Source organism: Hermetia illucens, chromosome 2, assembly GCF_905115235.1.
Source record: "Hermetia illucens chromosome 2, iHerIll2.2.curated.20191125, whole genome shotgun sequence".
Lineage (NCBI taxonomy): Eukaryota > Metazoa > Arthropoda > Insecta > Diptera > Stratiomyidae > Hermetia > Hermetia illucens.
In genome coordinates, this window is record NC_051850.1 from 176,164,402 (window position 1) to 176,184,625 (window position 20,224).

Sequence of the window (20,224 nt, forward strand, 5' to 3'; positions counted from 1 at the left end):
GGCAGTCGTGGGATCGGGATACTTCCCAGGAGATGAAATCCGGGCTCCACCGAAACACTTCGCAAAAATGACGAAGTATTGTGAGAAGAGGGCGTTACCACTTTTCCTCGGCTGCGATGCCAACGCCCACCACGAAGTCTGGGGAAGCAGCGACAACAATCGTAGAGGTGAGTACCTTCTTAAATTTATTCTTAGCAATATAACTTATGGAACACTCCAACATTTGTGACCAGCACTAGACAGACGAGACATAACTCTAGGAAATACTCTAATGAACGGAATGGTCAGGAATTGGAGGCTGTCGGATGAACCCTCTATGTCTGATGACAGGATAATCAGATTCGACATTGAGGGTAACTCCGAAATAGAAAGAATAATAACGAATCCCAGGAGAACGGATTGGGAATCCTACGAAACGCACTTGAGCAACAACATTGCCCACCTTCAAGGGAACTGGAACTAGAAACAGTGGTGGAAAACCTTAATACAGTCGTCATTGACGTATATGAGGCCAGCTCTCCGGCTAAGACAGCTAAGTCATCAAGGGATGTACCATGATGAAGCAGGAACCTGGCTAGCGATCAAGGCACTTAGGTCCAACCAGGTGAACTCTAAACTGATGTGGGAATGCCTTGAGAGACTAAATACACTCGGCTTCTCCAACAAGGTCTGGATACTTTGGGTTCCAGGCCATGCTGGGTTGGAAAGCAACGAGACAGCGGGCGAACTAGCCAATTAGGGAGCAGGGACGCTTTTATACGGGCCAGGACCCTTCTGTGGAATCGGAAACGGTTTCATGGTTGTGACTCTAAGAAATGAAGAGGAACGGTTGAGGGAACTACACTGGGTGGGCTTACCAAGGATGGAGCAGTCCAGGGTGCTTATTGGGAGATACGAACCCATGCGCAAAAAGGATTGCTTAAACCTCACCAAAAAGAACCTCCGAATCATAGTGGGAAATCTCATTGGTCATTATCAGCTGAACTATCACCTAGGGAAGCTAGGGATATCTACGGACACTGCCTGCAGGTTTTGTGAGGAGTATGACGAAACTTCTATACACGTCCTGGGACAGTGTCCGGCGCTTGTGCAAAATAGGTCGACGGATCTGGGACAACACTTAATACCAGATGCGAAGCTGAAAGATCTGAAAGTAGGGAACATACTAAAGGTCCCTTCCTCACTGTGGGGATTAACTACCTTATCCCTAAGAAGAACATGGTGCAAGACCCTGCAGACACAAGGCCGATTACTTACTTACCAATCCTCTATAAATTCATCACGTCCATTATTAGTCGAAGGGCGAATGGGCACCTCGAGACCAACAACAATCTGTCCGAGGAGCAGACGGGCTGCCGAGTTGGGTCAAGGGGTTGCAAAGAGCAACTCATTATCGACTCGACTCGGTAGCTGTAGGACAAGCAACCAGAGGCCAAAGAAACCTCTTTAGTTGCTATATCGATAATGCCAAGGCTTTTGATAATCGATATCCTACATCTGTATCGCATTAATCCGAAACTAATAAAGTTTTTGACGACAGTCAGGGAAGGGTGGCATAACATCTTATCGGTGCGTACATCTGAGGATGGTAATACCTCAGAGCCCATCCGTATAAGGAGTGGTATCTTCCAGGGTGCCTCATTGAGTCCCCTTTGGTTTTGTATGGCACTGAACCCCCTTTCATGACTACTGAATGATGCTAGAGGGCATGGTTTTGCAATAAAGTATGGCCTACGTGCTAAGTGCGAACTGACACACTTGATGTACTTAGATGACATTAAGCTGTATGCTGGGACCGACGACCATCTTAGAAGTCTGTTGCGAATATACATGTTCATCCGTGATATTCGGATGGAGTTGGGATTAGACAAGTGTCGAATCCAAGCCATCCGGAAAGGTCATCACGAGCCGCATGCCGGACATAGCATTGGTGACTTCCACATCGAAGCTATGACCGAGACAGACTTCTACAAGTACCTAGGAATTCTGCAAGGAACCCATGGTCAAGTTGCTGATCTGAGGGATGCTCTGCTGTCCGAATTCCTGCGACGTGTAAAGCTGGTGCTGAAATCGCATCTCTCGGGGAAGAATAAAATTATCGCGTTGAATGTATTCGCTATCCCTTCACTGGCTTATGCATTCGGGATATTGCCGTGGACGAAGACCAATCTGGAAAACGTCCAGCGGCGGATACGGACAACTATGTCCAAATTCCGAATCCATCATGCAAAATCTGCCGTGGAGCGGATAAACCTGCCTCGTGACATCGGAGGTAGGGGCGTGGTTGACGTGGCGGCACAACATCATCGTCAAGTCGACTCGCTGCACGCATGCGGCTGTCTGTAAGGCAAACTGTGGATTGACTCCACTTAACTTGAAGGATCTATCTTTCAATCCTCTGAGTGGGGTGAAGTTGGACCAAGAGCGGATCGAGGAATGGAAGTGGAAGGCAATGCACGGTAAACACGTGAATTGTCTTTGGCAGCCATTTGTCGAACAGATGGCTGTGTGCTGGAGAGCTCTTTGCTGAGACGGAGGGATTCATGTGTGCCATTCAGGACAGCGTGGTCGCCACACGAGCTTATAAAAAGCTCATCATGAAAGAACGGATGGAGAACGACCGGTGCAGAATGTGTGGTTCGGCGTTAGAGACGTTGGACCATCTCATTTCTAGCTGTACTGTTATGGCACCGGTACAATACATCACCAGGCATAATGCTGTATGTAAGCATGGGCTGATCACGGGAACATGTCCGGTTTACCGATATGAGCAACAAGCAATACTTGACAGTTCTGCTTACAGCATGTATTGGGACCGGCAAGTTCTGACTGATCGCCATACTGCACACGACAAGCCTGACGTACTGTTAGTTGACAAGACGGGTCGCTATCGCCCATAATAGCAACATTCAACGGAAATACGTGGAGAGGAAGGTGAACTTTGAGCCATTGGCTCGGGAAAATCAAAGAAATTTTGCCGTCTCGAGCGGGTGGTTGTAGTTCCCATAATATTGTCAGCTACAGGTATTGTACCTAAATCCCTCACGGTTTCCCTTGATGTCCTGCGACTTTCGTACAGTCTGGTCCAAACCATGCAGAAGTACACCATTTTGCATACGTACTCGATGTTGCGGGGAGTTCTCGACGGATTCTCCCATTAACCTACCACCGGCCACCAACACCAGCGCCCCTTTAGTTTTTAAGTAGGTAGGATCATCTGAGCCTAAATGCTTGGCACTTAGTGTTAGTATTAGGTAAAATCCGGCATCTGTCGAGATTGTGATAACTCGGAAATCATAATATGAATTAATAGAATACAAGATTGAGGTAGGTAGGTATCAGTGGTCGCTCCGAGGAGCCCAATTAGCGCTTTGGTGCGCCGTTTTGATGCCACAAACTCCTAAGACCGTGACTGTTGTTATGAGAACAGGGAGGCAGAGTCCAGCCGGCTCGGATCTTCAGAGCCAGCCCGTAGCATTCACGAAGGAAAATAGCTCCCCGACCCTGCAGCTAGAAATCTCTCTGAGGTCTCCAAAGAATGGTTTATCCATTGTCCGCAGCGTGACTCTAGCCAGAGCTGGGCAATCGCAGAGAAAGTGCATGAGGGTTTCCCTTCCTTCTCCGCAGCTCCGGCAATGCGAGTTGTAGGGTATGCCGAGCCTAGCGGCATGGTCTCCTATGGGTCAGTTCCCCGTGCAAACCGCCGTAATCTTGAATGCATTTGCACGCGTCTGGTACAGGAGCTCTCGTGATCGGGCTATGTTATAAGCGGGCCATATTCTCCTTGACTTGGCACAGCTTGTAAGCCTTCGTCATCTCAGGCCCGCGGCTGCTAGGTAGTGCGAGTAGACTAGGCTAGGACAGCCGCCAGCGACTGCATTCGCCAAGGGACTGCCAAGAGCAGAGCCTTGCCTGGCCAATCCGTCAGCCCGCTCATTCCCCTCTATGTTCCTATGCCCGGGAACCGAGAGGAAAGTGACCTTGAGACGGTTGAGCGCGTCTCTGCACTGCCCCACCACCCGGGAAGATGTCGTCGTTGTGTACAAGGCCTTGATGGTCGCTTGGCTGTCGGTCAGAATGGCTATGTTACGCTTGGGGTTCGAATCACGCTCCAGCCATCGACAGACTTCCAATATCGCCAGTACTTCCGCCTGGAGACCATACGACTTGGATACACCGTGTGTAGTCGAGAAACCCCCTGCGCCGACTCCATAGGCCATCTTTGATCCGTCCGTAAAGAATTTTGTGTCATAGTCTTGCAACACGCCGTCGGTCTTCCACTTTGATTGGATTGAGACTTAATTAAAATTATCAAGACGATCTGTTATTGCTTTTTTTAGGGGTAGTAATGCACAGCTTCAGAGTAATCAGAAATTCTTTTCATTTTTATATGAACTTTCCAAATCTGAACTTCGAAATTTAAAAGAAAGAACCATTAAGGTAGTTTCGAGCCCCGTCCTGTAGTTGCTAGGATTGAATTTGTAATTGTGCATAGGAACCCCATCTTGAAAAAAACGGCATTGTTACGATGAAGTTTACTGAATTTACGGAAAAAAAAGTCTAGACTCAGCGTTCGTTTTCCACAAAACTGAAAGGCACCTGCACAGTTGATGCAAAGTATACTACGTTAAGCTATAGGTATAAAAATGCATACCCGAGAAAAGCTTTTTGCATTGATGGACAATGCATGCAAGCTACAATAATGGAACTCTTCAAAACTTTACCCATGGAAATATGCATTGGGTTTTAACTGTGTTAAACTTGAATATACAATTTAAACTATGGAACTTTTCACGAAGTAGACCCTTCGAACAAAATATCGATTTTCTCTTCAATCCACAACAGTTTCAGTTTGACTCCATTCGAGCGCCAAAGTTACAACGTCTCCATACAAAGTTCCTTTATAAATTAAGACGCTTTCATCTACAAATTTCTTAAAACGTACTTTTATCTAATTCGAACAACTTTCCGAATGAGCGTTATATTATTCTAGATTGCATCTACCGCACGTCTACCCTCCGTGGACTGTTTTTCTCTAAAGCAATAGACTATGTTCTAAACGGTACACAATATAAATAATATGTTCATTGTCAATTAGATACTAAAAGTCTTTTCAAAAGTTAAAATAAATATGAAATAACTGCAATCAACTGCTGATTCGAGATACAATAGCTACTCCTATGCACTTATCAAACTACAAAAATAATATCGTCATGACTTCCTCACTGTTACTCACTATCATATATCCTTTATATAAATATCAAATGTTCGCTTCATATCAAGAGAATGAGAAAAGATAGTGTGAAGAAAGATTTTAAGTGTTTCTAACAAAGATCCTGTCTGTATCGTCCTTATAACTAGGTCCTACGTGAACAGTGGCAAGTGATAGAAATCGAAACCTCGATAGCCACGTGCTGCAAGCCAAATGTAAACAACATGATATGCACCTGGAATGAAACATATAAATCCGGCCACGAAAAATACTGCACCTTGCGAACTATTGGCCGGATCGGCTACCGCAAATGCCCCCATTATCACAAGACCGGTACCGACTAGAAGTAGGGTGACGGCAGCCAATACTGTTCGCCAATTTTCACGAACTTTCGGATGTCGCCAGCAATATGTGTTGGATTCGTCTGTGGCTAGATTTCCATATTCTTGGATAAGAGAGTCACTGTCGCGTGATGTTGTGTCCTCGGTGTATTTGAAATTTCTGTGAAAAGATAGAAAGGATATGATAAATGCGTTATTCAAACTCAGTGAACTATTTAGGGTAAGGTAAATACAGACGGCTTTTCAGCCAGGAATACATGGTCTCCAAGGCTTTAGCCGACGTGAGTACTTTTTCAATTGCGAACACGCATGAAATGTGCAGCGTAAACATTACTAACAAGAAAACATTTACAGGTAATTCACCTGAAACTTGCTCCATGAAGGTTAAAGATAAATGACTGCGTAAACGCGATTTATGGTGTTATCTGTAATGCCATTGTACTGAGACTAAAGAAGTAAGCATTTTAAAAGGAGCACTCGGAAAGAGGAGAGGGAGAGGGTTGAAATATTTATTGGATTCCATGAAAAGGAGGTTGAAACAATTGCCGAATTGAAGTAATGCAGGTCAGAAGAAAGCTCAATGAATAGTATGTGTGTCAAGACAACAGATATGGATTTGATCAAAATGGACTGGTGATGGGCGACCTTGGGCAGGAAACGACGGTAGAAGTTTAGCATGCCCAAGAACCTCCTCAACTCCCTCACTGTCTTTGGACGCGGGAAGCTTGTTATCGCTTGCACCTTGTCTGGGTCGGGCTGTATTCCTTCAGGGGAAATGAAATGGCCGAGGAATCTCACCTGTTTTTGGAGAAATTTGCATTTCTCAACGTTTAGGACTAAACCGGCCTCAAGGAGACGTTGAAAAATGCATTCGAGATGGGCTAAGTGCTCAGACTCAGTGGAAGAAGCGACCAAAACATCATCCAAATATACGAAACAGAAGTCGAGGTTTCGCAGGACTGAGTGAATGAACCTTTGAAAGGTTTGCGCCGCATTGCACAATCCGAAAGTCAGTCGGGTGAACTCGAAGAGTCCAAAGGGTGTACATATTGCCGTCTTTGGAATGTCTTCGGGAGCTACGGGGTTTTGGTGATAAGCCTTGGTTAAGTCCAAGGTCGAAAAGATGCGGCAATTCGCGAGGTGATGCGCAAAATCGTGGATGAGTGGAATTGGATATCGGTCAGGAACAGTCTGTGCATTTAGCCTTCTGTAATCCCCACATGGGCGCCATTCGCCGTTTGGCTTAGGGATCATATGCAGTGGGGAAGACCAACAGCTGTTTGAGGGCCTGCAGATACCCTGTTGAACGAGTTGTTCAAACTCTTTCCGTGCAATAGCCAGTTTCTGGGATGGTAGAGGACGCACCTTCGAGAAGATCGGGGAACCAGTAGTGATAATGTGGTGCTGCACATTGTGCTTCACTGGTTTGGAGAGACTACACTCGGTAGTAATCTGGCTGAACTTTTGGAGAAGTGCCCGAGCACGAGAGTCGGTAATGTCTTTTAAAAGAACGGAAAGATTATTGCCTGGGTGAGATACCATTTGTCCCGACGAATTAAGGTTGGTCGTGGAATCTATAAGAGACTTGTTTTGCAAGTCTACCAGCAAGCCACAGTGACACAGGAAGTTTGCGAGTAGTATGGGGAAGCTGACATCCGCCAGGATGAAACGCCACGAAAACGTCCTACGCAAGCCAAGACTCATGTCCACTTGCCTATACCCGTATGTGTTTATGCGGGAGGAATTTGCTGCCGCCAGTTTGAGCGGTTGTGGAAATAGTTTATGTTGCCGAGGTACGGGAAGAACAGAAACCTCCGCACCAGTATCGATGAGGTAGTTGCGCCTGCTGAGAGGGTCGTAAATTGTTAGGCGACGTGGCGCTGCGCTCTGGGTGGCCGTCGCCAGGACCCCCCGCGGACCTAGTTTTTTGCGGCAGGCGTGAATTTGCAAGGGATAGTACACTTGGTGGCTTTATCCCTGAATCTGCGATGATACCAGCAAATCCCTCGGTCCGTGGACTGTCCCGACGACCTGCTACCCGAACGCCCTTTTCGAGTGGCAGACCGTGAGCGAGCTCGCGATCTGGCGCCCGAACGCTGAGCGTCCAACGTTGCCCGCATCTCGGCCACACTGGCTGTTAAAGCGGCTATCTCGCGCCTCAAGTCGCTCACCTCATCCGACGGTGGTTGAAGGGCCGCAATATTTGGGCGTACGTACACCTCCTGCACCTGGTCGGCCGTCGCTGCCAGTTCCTCCAAGGAACCGGAGACGCAAGCGAGGATCGCCTGGGTGCCCTCCGGGAGCCGTCGCAGCCAGAGCGAATTGATCAGGTCATCGCCGATCTTGCTCCCACCCAATTGCCTCATTTCGCGAAGCAATTGGCTGGGAGTTCGATCACCCAACGTTAAACCCGCCAGGAAGTGGTCTAATTTTGCCGACTCGCTTGCCGACAGGCGCCTGATCAACTCGCTCTTGAGCTGCGTGTATGATGTCGACTTAACTACATCGGACACCAGAAGAATCGACTCTTCATCCGACCACCGCATAATTGAAGCGGGTCGCGTCCGATGTGATTCCGGACATTTGGAACTGCGCTTCCAAATGTATGAATGCCGCCAAAATGGAGGAACACGCACAGCGAGGGCGGTCACTTGTAAGTCCGATGGGCCTGCCGCGTCTTTATTGTCGATTGACATCTTGACTAGTAAAAAGGAAACTTCTTTTCGACGCGAATGTTAAAACGAAAACGCAGTGAAACTGTTCTAACTACACGGCAGGCCGAACCCACAAATTCACACATGTACAAGGAAATCACCACCGAAGCGGACGCTTTTCAGCGCAGACCGAAACCACTTCCCAGAACTTCGCCCAGAGAGCGGACAACCAACGATAATCCGCACCTAAAACGCCTGAACGCTGTCTCTTGCAGCGGGCATAATATTTATTGATTTTTTTTTTTTAAATAAATAAATTCAACTAAAACAAATTAAAATTCAAACAACAAAATTCAACAAATTACAACAATGATTCGCTGCTGCGGCGGTGAAGGTGACGACGGCTGCGGTGTTGATGGTGAAGGCGGCGGCGGCGTCGATGCTGGAGACGGCGAGCGTGGCTGCGGCGGTGTCTCTGGTGGCTGCGGCTGCTTCTCTGGTGACTGCTGCGGTGTCTTCGGCTTCTGCCTGATAGCGGTGGCTGTTGAGATGAAGTCAATTGTGGCCTTATTTGAGTTTAAGACCGCGGTTGCCAAATAATCGTTCGTTTTCTAGGTTGCTGCTGCCAATGTTGAAAGGTGGTCGCGCTCGTTGAACTTCTGATGCGTCGGCTCTCCGAGTGGTTCTGGATACGTGGCAAATGATGGGTTCGCTGCTGCGAGTCAGAATTGCAAGAACGTTGGCGGAGTCTTCTGACAGTGTGAATAGCCGACACTTTCAATTTTCGCATTCGCCACTTGTTGAGCGGCCTCGGCCGCTGCTCTTAGTTACACAAGTAATGGGATATGAGAATTTTGTTTTCCTTCATGGACAAATTCTTGCATAGGAACTAATGTGAATTTCTTTTCCTGGATCAATCCAGAGAATGTCAACATGATCCAACTAGGAGTCACAAAACAGTCAAACAACATCGAATTCTCGGCAATGAATTTTTTTAATTTTTAGATCCGTTACTCAAACTTTTTTTTCGGGGTCACCAATTTAATTAAAATAGTCCATTTCTTTGCAAACCACAATTTTTAGATACACCGGAACATAGACTAGGTTTTTTACAATCAATACTCGATAGATGAAATAATTAGAATGAATCAGTAAGAGCAAACGACTATTTATACGTTAGAGGCAGAAGAGAATCATCTCGCTTCATGTGTTTCTTTCTGCCCCTAACTCATGGCACACTTTCCTCGCTAGTCCTCCACTCCCGTGGCGAGCTCTACAAAGTGGATAGTTCCGCGCCATCTACTTGTTCGCATTCGCAACAATGCTGCGAATCCTGCCGCGCCACAAGTAAATATTGACAGAGATGAAACTCTTGGGAAAAACTTCGAAATCGAACATCTTTAGAAGCTGCAGTCAAGTAGCCCTAGCCTTCTGGCGGCACATTGGAGGCGGGAACTCCGAACACCATAGAGAATTCGCTTCTGTCGACGTTTTTGGTCATTAGTTTGTTCCGGTCTCCGTCAAACCGTTCTTCGGTGGGCTGCGGAGTTTGTAGCGGCGAGGGGGCAACATTTACACAGTTTGTTTGTCCTGCTTCTAGATAGAGAAAAGGTTGGCTCGGGGTTGTTAAAGTCCTTCTGGCTATAGTAACTCCCGGAGAGCACCTGCTTTATCTTGACCTGTGCAGACTCGGAGTTGCTGGAGGTGTTGCCCGCCACAGCCACTGCTGATAAGGTGCACCAGGTGGACGAGCGCCCGATGGTCGCGAAGGTTTCCCAAGAGGCGAATCGGGAGGTCGAAGAGCTCAAGGCCATGATAACGACACTGGCCGATGCGGTCATAAAGCTCACTGCGACGGTCGGTACTTTGCTTTCGGGGGGTATATTTCGATCACAATCTCAGTCAAGGTTTGCTTCCCGAAATCGCTACAGCGACTAAATGTACCACCGGATGCACGTTTAATGCAACAAAAAACTAGGCTCGCTGGGTGTCTTGGCGACTATTGAAAGTAGTTTCTCCCAGCCGGTTAAGCACGATGTGTAGCACCACAGCAACACTACCGGTTTCCTAATTTTTTTTTGTTTCGTAAGGGAAGAAAAGTCGGAATATCTGAAGCTAGATGCTTCGGGTATAAAGGTGTGTTCATCTTGTGTGAGAAATTTTCTATTCACGTTTTTCCATTCGTATATTCCTCAATTCAAAATATTCCTTGATATACATATGTATGCATTTCCAAACTCCAATCCCTTATACAGGGTGCAGCAGCATAACTTCCTTTTTTAAAATGTGCGCCACTCAGTTAGTTGATGTCATAGCGAAGCGCTAGTGGTCTCGTTCAAGAGGGGATACTGTAAAGCATACTGTAAGCAAATCAATTGTTACATGGGTCACTACATTCAGACAAACTGCAGGTGCGACAAAAGGAAGAACTGGAGTCCCTCGGCCCGTTAGATCACCTGAGAACATTGAAGCAGCGAGAGCGTCAATGTTGCGATCGCCACGGCGTTCTGCGCGCAAACACGCATCTGCCCTTGGACTATCCGATCGTTCTGTGAGAAGAATTCTTCGTGATGATCTTCATTTTCATCCCTATAAGATGGCGATAGTGGAGGAACTTTCAGAACGTCACTTCAATTCTCGGATGAACGCGTGTGAGCTTCTTCTTGATGTCGTTCCCGAGGGTGCTATTGTTTTTTTAGCGATGAAGCCCATTTTCATTTGTGTGGGTCGGTTAACAAACAAAACATGCGCGACTGGGCTGACACCAACCCTCGAGAATTGCATCAAAAGCCTTTGCATTCACCCAAAGTCACAGTGTGGTGTGCAATTTCCTCAGCTGGAATTATTGGTCCCTGGTTCTTTGAGGAAAATGAGGTTACAGTGACAGTGAATTCGGAAAATTTGGATTTGGGGGACACTTGGTTCCAACAAGACGGTGCAACAGCACACACTTCAAGAGCATCGATGGCTGTTTTGAGGGAACACTTTCCAGAGCGCCTTATCTCAATTAGAGGCGATTTGGAATGGCCGGCACGCTCTCCCGATCTGTCCCCTTGTGATTTTTTTCTATGGGGTTTTTTGAAATCCCGTGTTTATGTGAACCGTCCAAGAACCCTACATGATGAAGAAAATCAGTTTCGAAAAGTACCAATCGAGCCCTTTCATTTGATACCCCATGTGACCATATTCTGTAAAAAAAATATACACCCTCTTTCAGATATATGAAAGAGAGCTCCACTCTTCTAAAAGTGGAGCAGATAAGAACGACGAATGAAGCTGCTAGCAAAACTGACGTTGTCGCGATTGCGGGGAAGTGTTACTGAATGTTACTGTTACTATTACTAAATCTCTGCTATTGTTACTGAATCACTCAAGCAAGATAAGACCGTAGGTTATGAAACGGGGCAAGCAGTGCTATGGGTTTGCGGAAAACAATAATAATAATCGTTAGCGCAACAATCCATATTGGATCAGGGCCTCGAAGTGTGTTAGAGCCCTTCATTTAAGACCGTAACGGTATACTACCGTAGACTGTAGGAGGCAATGTGGTCAGCATTGCACTCGTCTGAGATTATTACCCTGATTTGACTCAGGTACTCATTCACAGCTGAGTCGACTGATATCCGACGTCAAATCACGATACAAATTCCACTGCCACCAGTGAGATTTAAACCGCGACCTTCCGTACGACAGCCTTGCGCTCTAGCCACTCAGCTATCCGGACAAAACAATCTTTTCAAAAAATAATGGATTCGCCAGAGCCAAAACTAAAAGAATTCATATATATAGCTGCTATGCTCTGCTCAGCGTTAAACTTGCCGAATACGAGCAGATTCTGCGCCTCTGGTTGCGGGAAATCATACACTTTTATGTAGGCCGGTAGGTGACAACAAAACGCCCACCCGTGGATAAAAGTACCAAGAAATAAAACCAAACAGGGAGGAACAGAAGAGGAATAAAGTTACGTTGCAGGGACTAGAAAATCATTTCCTGCAGTTTTTGGGAGTGATTAAGGTTGAGCCAGTAGAACCGATTGGCAATTCAGTGAGGACTATACAAGGGCGAATCGAGTTCGAAAAGTGCTCTCCCAGAATGCCAAGTGGTTTGAGGGGACATGTTTGCTCCAATATTCAAGCATGCGATGCTAGTATGTCCAGAAGGCTGCTCCCTAGGAGGCAACCCAATATCTGGTCAAATTTAATCTTCCGAATAGGTTGGATAACGAAAGGGTGAATTCGATTTAACAGCTGATGGCTTTGAGGGTTTGAAGCGCTTTTAGAAGCGTGTCAGATGCGGTAGTACTGGTGGTGACATGGCCCCAGTCGACAATCTGGCGAAAGAAATGAGTATGCTTTACCTTGCAAGACATATGAAGGGGTCCTCAGGACACAGGAGTGCCGTAAGGTCAAAGTCGAAGCACAAAATCGTTCCCAACATAAGGGTGTGGTTTGAGCGTGAACATGGGGAGATTTACTACCATATTAGCCAATTCCACACGGGACAGCGGTTGCTACAGGCAGTACCTGTATGGCTTTGTTTTGGTTGCTGCACTGAATTATCCTAGATGTGATGCTGAGGCCGAAGGAAGAAGAAATAGTGTTTAAAGGCACACCCACCCCGCGAAGTAATATCTAAAGATGATTCCGCAGTTTTCAGATTTTAGTGAGGGCGAATCCCATATGAGCCCTTTCTAACTCTTACGTTCGCGCCGCGGACGTGCTTTTCAAAGGCCGCCGTGTACAAACAAAGAAGCTTCACGCTAGGCAAATCAGCAACAGATTAAAATTTTCCTATGCGGCAAGCGTTGAAAAACTTCTGGAATATGGCCATCAGTTGCACCATCTTTTCAACGTCTTTAAAGTTGCCTATTATAGCATACGCAGAGTAAAACGGTACACGGCCATGTACGAAATTGATAAGACTGATTAGACAGATCCTGATTAATGTGCGAGATCAGATCAAAGCAGCAGGACCACTCTCGAGACCATTCAACATTAATAACGGTCTAAGGGGACGCCCTATCGCCCCTAGCCTGACTCTGGAAAAAGTGATCTGTGATGCTAAGATAAATGCGAGAGTCACCATCCTCTTTCAGTTCACCCAACTACTAGCCTCTACTGACGATATCGACATCATGGGAAAAACAACCAGAGATGTGTAAGCTGCCTTCATCCAGCTCGAGCAGGCGGCGCGAAATCTGTTGTTGCACATTAATGAAGGCAAGCCGAAATAGCGCACTATCCAAATGAGAAAAATAAGGATAGGAGACTACAACTTTGAGACTCTTGATAGCTGATGACGTAGGCTAAGATGCCAGACAGCTTGTAGGGCGTAAAACCGGGATGTCTTTAGTTCCAGGCCTAGACCAGATATCGGTTTTTGCGCTGTTCATGATGGTGATCAGCTGTTTTGATGTCATAAACTCCTAAGGACATAAATGTTGTATGAAGTTCGAGACGAGCAAAACCTGACGAGCTCAGATTTTTAGAAACAGCCCGAAATGTTTGACAAGGATAGCAGCTCTCTCTAGCCAATTATTCATCTACTATCCGCAGCTTGGTTCTAGTTAGAACTGGCCAATTGAAAAAGAAGTCCGTGAGAGTGATAACTCCTCCCCGAAACTTCGACAGTATCAATTGGAGGGTGTGTCGATCCTGGCGGAGTTTGAACTGGTGTTGGACTTCATAGGACATCTTTATTTATCACTAAAGAATACTGTGTCGAAACTTAGCAATACATTAGTGATCTTCCACTGGGCCTTTCTTGGAAAGGTCACTTTTCCTCGAAGTTCGGCTTGCTGGTGGCGCTGTTTTGCTCGATTTGATGCCTGATATCGATGGATAGGTTAATGCGTTTACGTACAGTGTTGGACTCCCAAATCACTACGCTGTTGGACTACCAACTAAACACCTCCCTGTCATCAGAGAACTAACCTGGAACCGTTTGATACATTACTTCGGACTAGCCATCCTGCTCCCCCGCTTTGGGAGCCTTCGAATCAGGGTATCCCTTTCATCAACGGCAGCGGAGGGGAGGAAGGGAGTTGTTAGTTTAGGAAATCGCTTGCGATCCGGTCACTCCGTCGGTCGAGTTTAATTTTCTTTGCAATAAGAAGAGCCCGAACATAATGCGCAATACGATTCCAGCTGCTAGCGCTCTTCAGCATCTCTCTGACAATGTTATCTGGAGAGAACTCCCCTGTGTCTGCATAAAGTTGCTAACGAAAGCCGTCCCACCTCTCGCAAGACAAAAAGGTGTGTTCAGCGTCGTCCGCCCCTCCATTGTAGAACACACAATCAGGAGATCGCGGCTTTCCAATCCTATGCAGGTAAGACTGAAAACCTCCATGTCTGTTTAGAAGTTGGGTAAAGAAGTAATCAATTTCACCGTGCGTTCGGTTCAACCACGGGTCTAAATTGTCGATGAGCGGCGCAGTCCATCTGCTCCTTGGCTCATTTTGCCAAGAAAGTTGCCACTCGGTAAGGGTGCATTGACGTTCTTCACGGGCAACCACCTCTCTTAAGTTCTCACCCTTACGACGGTAGATAGCTTTGCGTCCACTGTTGCTTTGTTTTACTCGGAAAAGCTCATCTTCGAGTCGAGCATTAAACCTTCGGGGATAGAAGCAATGGGTCTAACATAGATCTGAGTGCTTCTTCCAGAGCATCAAGCCGCCGCCGAAAGTCCGGCATCGTCTCATTCGGCGTCAGGTAAACGCTAAAAAATGTTACCCCTAAACAAGGCAAGAACACGAAGTCGAATATAGTCCCGAACCCAGATGGTAGCGATACTCGATAAGTCGAGATGCCATGAGGCCGGTCCCTGTTTCGGTATTGCCCGCTGATTAGCACTAGATCAACATTTACCTTCGCAGCGAACTGCGTTAGCAACTGGTAAGCGGTTGCACTCCGGCGAATTCTAATTTGTAAAATGGGAATCATGTCATTGCTGCCCTTCCAGTTCAGCCCTAAAGATTGGACACCATCCTGAGCCCGCAGTGTGTGCGACGCTCTCACCAGACGCGCAATGATCCCGGCAGAGAACGCAACTTTCGCTTTCATTGCAGGTCTTCGGTTGGTGACCTACCTGGCCGCATCTCTGGCATGCTGTTCTCCTGTTCGGTCCCTTGCAAGCTGCTGACGTGTGTCCATAGTCCACACATCTGTAGCACTTGGTGGGGACTACATCACGGCGAGTTTTTGGACTCGAGCATTTACAAAGGTGATAGATATCCGGGCATTCGTTACCTCTGGGCATTCACGGTTTATCGCTTCCTCTATTTCGGCCTTTTCTCTCAGGCAGTCAAGATCTCGGATTTCTAGAGAGCACATGGGTTCTAGGCTAGAAACAAGAACTTTCTTCTCTAGTAACGCCTTCGCAGAACGTACTTTTGCTAGCCGTCTTCGGGCCAGTTTGACGAGGACTCCGCCATCTCTCGTTTTCCTTATGGAAGACACCTCTGCTCCGTTGTCTTCGGATTTCATCCTGTAGCAGATTTCATTAAGGACTTCCGCAAATGTCTTGCCTTCCGTCGGCTTAATGAGCAGAGCCCACGGTCTAGTCCTTCTTCGTTTCCTCATCTTTTCTGGCTTTTGGTTAGTAGTCTCCTTGTCTTTGGATGACGGCGTAGTCAGTTGTTTCCGTTTATCGTTCTTTGCCTTTCTTGAGCTCTGGAAACTACTTTGATAAAGTCTCTTTCAGGCATGTCGTCCACTTTCCGTTTTTTCCTCAATTCGCTTTGAAGTGGGCTATCTGCGATCCGTTTGGTGCAAGCAGTGTTCTCAACGGGGAGTGTGGCTGTTTCTGATTTCCAATCGTCTTCCGCTGCTTTCCTAGTTCGCCTGTAGAAGCAAATGCGATCCAGTAGTTCCTCCAGTTCTATTAGCCCGTTTTGGACGCCTTTGCTGACGTTCCTCTGGAGGAACGTTGCCGACCGCATACGCTTCACCAATGCCGCGGATTTCCTTATGAGCTTTTCCTCGTCGGCTCTAGGTAGGACAGTCGACTGCACTTCCATTCGGTTCGTGTCCGAATCTACCTGTTCAGGACTAGCGATTCTGACTGGGTTTCTTTCGGAAGAGGGGCATTACAGGGTATTGAGACTTGCCTTCCCCGCACGGTCAGTCGACTCGGTAAGGCTTCCTCTTTATTTGGGCGTCCTGATGTCACATCGGATATGTCAGCCCTTGCTTTCGTTGATCGCTGCGGTGAACGACGCATTTTTCTGCTGCGCTCAAACGCTCTCAGCTCTTCTATCTTCTCTGCTATTTCGTCCGATTTTTTTTTGTTGGTTTCGGTGTATTCTTCATAGAAAACTCACCAGCGCATCATGTGCAAAAGAACGGACCGTAATAGTTAGGAACGGATGTACTCGGAGACACAGTCCCTACCCCAGTTCCCTGAGGCCTGACCTACCCTTAGCTGATCCAGGAATTGGTGGACGAATCAGCGCTCGCTCAGGGCAACGCGGTCTACTAACACTGGTTCAATGCACTGTACCCGACCAGGGTCCCGAAGGGGCTGGCTACTGGTACACGTCACAACTACCACCTTGGCAGAGCTAGGCTGACATCACCCCATCGACCTCGACAGAGAGCTGTCGACGGTTCCGGGGGCTCCCAGTGTGTCTCGACGTGTACCGGTCATTCACGGTTCGCTATCCACAGAGAGGCTTTCTCAAAGTTACTACCTAAGATGCAGGTATACTGTCAGCTAGAGGGTCAGAACTACTTACTCGGGAACCTTGGGGACATCGCACCCCGTATTGTAAGCGACCCGTTAAAGGTCGCTAACGACCCCTGAGAGAGGCCAATCTTGGCAAGTGAGTTGTCATCAGCGTGAATAACATGTCCATACCACCGCAATTTTTCCACGATCGTTGCAACACCATATCGAACTCAACTATCCTTATTTCGGATGTGATCATAGCGTGTTATAGCAGTGGCCAATGCAACTTCTTCACCTCTATTACTACCTCTACATCCAGGAAGGCAGCTAAGGAGTGTTGTGACTTTAGCATATGAGTGGATGTTCAGGAGGAGTTCTGGGTTCTTCAACACCAAAAAGCTAGAGATGATTGGACAACAATTTTAAGCGAACTCCTGGCCACCCTTGCCCGCTTTGGATATGTAAACTATGCGAGCACGTCTCCAAGAACGCGATACATGTCTGAATGAAATATAGCCCCGATAAATTTCTACAACCCATGACACAAGCCATTCTTGTTGTGTTTGCATTACGCCGTCGAGCACTGAGCTCGCCCACCGGAGAGCAATGGTTTCCTGGTGATATCAGTCCTTACCTGAGCGTGAGCGCAGACTTCGTGCTCCTTAGGGGTGTTGGCCACTGGCTGAGGAAACGGCCTCCTGTACAGGCGCAACAATCCGGTCTTTTCAAAACCGTCTCTCATGTAGAGGGGAAAGTTGCTGGGGAGTCGTAAAAAAGATCAGTAACTTTTTGCGGGCGGCTGTACGAAGGCCAAGCAAAACAAAAGGCAAGACCTGTGACCAGGACGGATCGTCGCACTCCATAATGGCAGCTTTCAGCGTCCAGTGACAGCGTTCCAGTATCCCATTGAACTGCGAATGGTATACAATTGTCCGCTGGCGTTACGGTTGGAATACCAAAGCACTGAATCCACTCTCGACAGAGAGCCTCAGGACATGACTCTGATGTAATTTTCTTCAGATGTTTTGCCACAGACCACGGCATAAACCGATCAAGGTTCGTGAGGCAATATTTGCTGCCGTGTGGGTTTCGCAAAGTGCCTACAATATCGAGATGTATGGTGTGGAAGGGCTTTGTTGACCTAGCAAACACTCCTACTTTCTTTCTGTGGCGGAGCGATACTTGAAGCTCGCTTCACATCCTAATGGGCGACTTATATTTCTTCAGAGAGTCCTTGTCTGGCTGACAGTATTCATGTCTGTGGCAAATGTTGAAGATTTCCTTGGTTAGCTTTCTGAGTAGGTCGTTCCATCATGATGTCTTTTTGTGGTATTTTGCCGGGGACGAGACTCTAAAGGCGATTTCGAATGCCTTCTTCAGAACCCGAGACCATTGACTTTAGTCGCTCCGTTGGGACGATGTTACCATTGATAAATTTTGTGTTTATGGCTTGAACAAATATGCTCCAGTCGAGGAAGGGTAGGAAATCCCTACAGTGAAATTTAGACTAAAAATTATCCAGCTGTGAACCGAGATCTCTGATCAGACACTCTCCAGTTTGGCTCCGATTGCCAGTTAGAAGAATGACGTTAGGTACCTCCTTCCTCCTGGAGGAAGTTCCGTGGGGGGAAAACTTTGACCTTTGCTTTTCGAAGTGTTTCATGCTAGCAACATATGAGCCAGAATTCCGCTACTTAAAAAACTATCAACAAACTATTGTAACAAAGCATTTTGCAATGAAAATTGTTCCTAATCATTTATTTTCGTTATCGCCCAACTCTAAATTGCGCCCATAATTTCCGCACTCCTAATTGAATTGTCGTGTTGTTCGCAAAAGGGCGGCAAGAGACGTGGGGTCAGAAGCTTGCAATCGAGTTCGCTGCATGCAAACAACCGCATTCGAGGCTGTCCGGAGAGGCCCAAAACAAAAGAGAAAACAAAAACATGCAGAGGAATGCACGTGTTGCTCCACCGAAGAAAGTGAGAAAGCTCGAGGCGTGTGTGCTGCAATAGGCGCACCGACTGCTGGCTAAACTTTTGCACCAATTTTTCTACATTTGTTCGCGCCCAACCGCCCGCCAATTGTAATCCGACGCTCGCCTAGTTTGCAATGAAATCCAATCCGATTACATTCTGCATTCGAGTCGATCGGATTCAGCATGAATCGATGTTAATACCTTCCGCGCTCCGCAATTCGGCCTTCTGGCCTCATGTACGGCAGTTGCATGGCTTTTGGGGTTACTCCGCCACCCGCTCACCGCCGGTGCGTGCGAGGAACTCGTCACCCTTCTCCGAGAACCGGAACGTTGGCCCGATCAAGAAGACTTACATCTTGCACCTTCGTCCATGCATACATTCTGCAGGTAACCTTGATAAGGCCGCGGTGGCTTGGGAGGGAGGGTTGAGGTGTCTAGAGGCTGGTGGAGTGTTCGCAGGCGAATTGGGATGAGCAATCGGACGGAGGCAACGAGTTTCTTTGTTGTCGCTCGCACACGTTCTGACAAGAGGCGCGGATGAATCAAAATTAGCCGCGCGCCTTTTTCGGGTTTGCAGGGGACCGTGGGAGCGCCACGAAGGAGGCGCGGGCGGGTCTCATTACTTATTCACAAAGCGTACTGCGAGCCGTACTCGTACGCACTAGAAATGACCGGAAGTTATCGACTGCGAGTGTCAACCGTTTGCGTAATTGTCTCATGTAGGAGCTGGCGGAGGCTTGGAGATGCTGGGGCAGAATCAAAACAGAATACTTGCCTGGGATCATGCACTCGAATCGTGACGTCGTCAATGGACCTCGTTTTGGCTCGCACCGGTGTCGAGATCACCGTCGACCCATACACCCGGATTGCCTCGTCTGTTTCCTCCTCGAAGGCATCGTGTATGGAGAAGTGTTTGTTGTCTTTCTGTGCGATTCCGTTTGCCATTGTCGCCGTTGTCTTGCCTGCACCACTGAAACTTCGCGACATCACCTTTCCACCACTGAACAATGCACAAAGTCTCACTCGCAATTGGTTTCGGGTCGTCCACTCGACGGCGCACTTTGCACTTTGGAACAATCTTTTGGAATTCACTCTGCGAACTGTTGGGCTAATGCGAATTTACGACACTTTATGGTGTTTTCGTTCCGCGATCACAGATACCATCCGAATTTCGACACAACAAATTCGTCAGCTGCAGCTGTCATTGTCAACGACGAGTATTCAATGAAAATATTTTCCAGACGTCGTTGTAAGAACTGGAAGGAAGGAAGTGGGGAGATTGTTGGAATGTTAAGAGGAGGAGTGGGCATTGCCTGAAGGAGGGAAACAAAATATTGAAATTTTCCTTGATAATTACATGTCATTGAATATTCT

General features: G+C 47.3%; 1 protein-coding gene across 1 annotated transcript; it reads right to left on the reverse strand.

Moving 5' to 3' along the window:
* Positions 1–5,065: 5,065 nt before the first annotated feature.
* LOC119650307 (transmembrane protein 134) lies at positions 5,066–20,056 on the reverse strand. Its single transcript, XM_038052952.1, has 2 exons — positions 19,626–20,056; positions 5,066–5,713 (listed from the first exon to the last, which is right to left on the reverse strand). Exons 1-2 carry the CDS (start codon positions 19,835–19,837, stop codon positions 5,365–5,367), a joined length of 561 nt encoding a protein of 186 aa, XP_037908880.1. The 5' UTR covers positions 19,838–20,056; the 3' UTR covers positions 5,066–5,364.
* Between the last annotated feature and the right edge of the window lie 168 nt (positions 20,057–20,224).